The 2014-nt window shown below is 57.6% G+C and overlaps 1 protein-coding gene across 2 annotated transcripts in view; it reads right to left on the bottom strand.

Moving 5' to 3' along the window:
* GSTZ1 (glutathione S-transferase zeta 1) overlaps nt 1–2014 on the bottom strand; it is a 9928-nt gene that overhangs the window by 1918 nt on the left and 5996 nt on the right. For both annotated transcript variants that reach the window (XM_006778824.2, XM_006778823.2), the window contains exons 5-7: nt 1826–1951; nt 675–753; nt 119–171 (exon numbers count right to left, since the gene is read on the bottom strand). In XM_006778824.2, coding sequence (XP_006778887.1) covers nt 119–171; nt 675–753; nt 1826–1951 — 258 coding nt within the window. The remainder of the gene's footprint in view (nt 1–118; nt 172–674; nt 754–1825; nt 1952–2014) is intronic.

The following is a 2014-nucleotide window of genomic DNA, read 5'->3' as shown; positions in this document are numbered from 1 at the left end:
CCCCCCCCCCCCGCCACCCTTGCTGAGCCTACCCTGGGGTGGAGGGATGGCTTAGTCTAAGTGGGAGAGGGTCGACATGAGGCAGGAGGCCGCTGTGGGCAGGCCTGGGGGGGCTCACCTCATCTCCCACGCAGTATTTCCCTGCTGTGCTCTGCAGGATCTGCTCCAAGGCTGTGGGGGGACACGAATAAGCTTACTCCGGCACAGAAAGGGGAGACTGGCCTTTCTGGGCCTTGGCCTCCATAGTTCTGAAATGGGTGGAATTGAGTGACAGGCTGGGGCGCATGTGCTGGAGGGAATTTGGCAGCCGTGTCTAGAGTGAGTTGGTAGGGACATGGGGATGAGATGTTTCCCAGCTACTGTTCCCGGAGGTGAAAGGCCTGCCACTGGCCCAGGCAGCAGCTCTACACTCACGGGCTGGCACTCTGCATGCCTTGGTTTCCTGGCTGGAGTGGGCCGTGAAGCAGAGGTTGGGCCATCCAGCTCCAAAGGGCCTCAAGTTCTGAGCTTCTCAGAGGTGGAGGCCAGGTTTGGATGCCGCCCAGCCCACTGCCTCCTCAGCCCTGCCCCCACCCTCATCCATGCCATTGTCAAGACCAAGGAGCCTGGAAAGCTGTTTCAGATGCTCAGGACCATGGGCATGAGGAGTTTCTCTGAGAGGAGTAAGGACTCACCGTTAAAGCCAGAACTGATGGCCTTCTGGGCCCAGGCCAGCTGGTTCTCCTGTCCTACTTGCTTCAGGATAGACAGGTTCTGTGCAGCCCAAGGAAAGTCTGTGATTGGTTTTGGGAGCCAGGCTGGTCAGCCAAGCCCCCCAGGAAAGCTTAGTTTCCAAGTGTCCCTGGCTGTACCTGTTCTTCTCTGCCCCAAGACGCTGTGAGCCCTTTCCTGCTATCAGGGCCCCAAGGTTAAAGGGGTTGGGGTGGGGGCAGTGATCTCAGTAACCACCTTCTCAGGCTGCCCTAGTGGTCCCTGTGGCCTGGAAGCCTGTGACTCTGGCAGAGATGTGCACGGGTGGGGACATAGGACACATCCATGGCTGTGATGGGTGTGGCCATAACCCCAGCATATCTCCCTTGCATCCCTTCTCCCATACAGGGTCCCTTGTGAGGAGTGGAAGTAAGATATGGAGGTGGGTGGGGGTGGGGAAGGCACATAGGACTGGCTGTCAGGAGATTTGGACTCTGGTTCCATCCTCACACCCCTGGAGCCATTTCACTTCTGGGCTCCAATTTCCTCATCTATAAAATGAGGATGACTGTCTGCTACAACCTCCTTTGTTACAAAAAACAAAGGGACATGGGGGTGGGGACACAGGTGCACAGCCATGGTCCTGGGCTCCAGTCCTTGCTCTGTCACACTTAACTGACTGACTGCAAAGTCACTCCGCCTTTCTGGAGCTATTGCCTATTTGCAAAGTCAGGGGTTAGCACAGATGAATTGTTGTATTACCTTTTTAAAAAATCAGTGATGACTTCACAAAATAAAAATCCTATGGGAATCCCAATCTATTTACCAAACAGATGAAAGGGAGGCTGCTCTGGTTAAAGGCAGGCGGCCTGGGCTCTGCTGCTCAGACTCTCTTCCCCTCTCCCTCCCTCACCGGCCCCTCCCCTTCCACACCTCTGGATGCCCAGGGCTCCTTACAGTGCGGGTGGGGACCCAGCAGAGTGGGTGATTTCTGGGATCCCTACCATGCCCCTGCCCCACCATGTGATCTAGTCTAAGTTCTCGAGAATCCCTCCCTGTCCTGCCACCTCACACCCAAGCTGGACCCCTAGTGGGCTGGCCAGTCAGCGAGGGAGTGCGGAGACCAGTGCCGCACCTGCAGGGGCTGGATGCCGCCAGCGATGAGGTCGGAAATCATGCGCACAAGGACCCTCTTCTTTGGGTCCTGAGGCAGGAGCCGCGGAGTGGGCCGAGTTTCCTCCAGGTACTCGATGATGGCCAGCTGTCCAGAGGGAGCAGTGAGGGGAGTAGGGGAGGGCCCAGGGCCCCTGGACCAGAGGGGCAG

The sequence above is a fragment of the Myotis davidii genome, unplaced genomic scaffold (assembly GCF_000327345.1).
Source record: "Myotis davidii unplaced genomic scaffold, ASM32734v1 scaffold309, whole genome shotgun sequence".
NCBI classification, from domain to species: domain Eukaryota; kingdom Metazoa; phylum Chordata; class Mammalia; order Chiroptera; family Vespertilionidae; genus Myotis; species Myotis davidii.
Note: the sequence above shows the minus strand (reverse complement) of the source record. Positions and strands in the feature narration are given on the sequence as shown.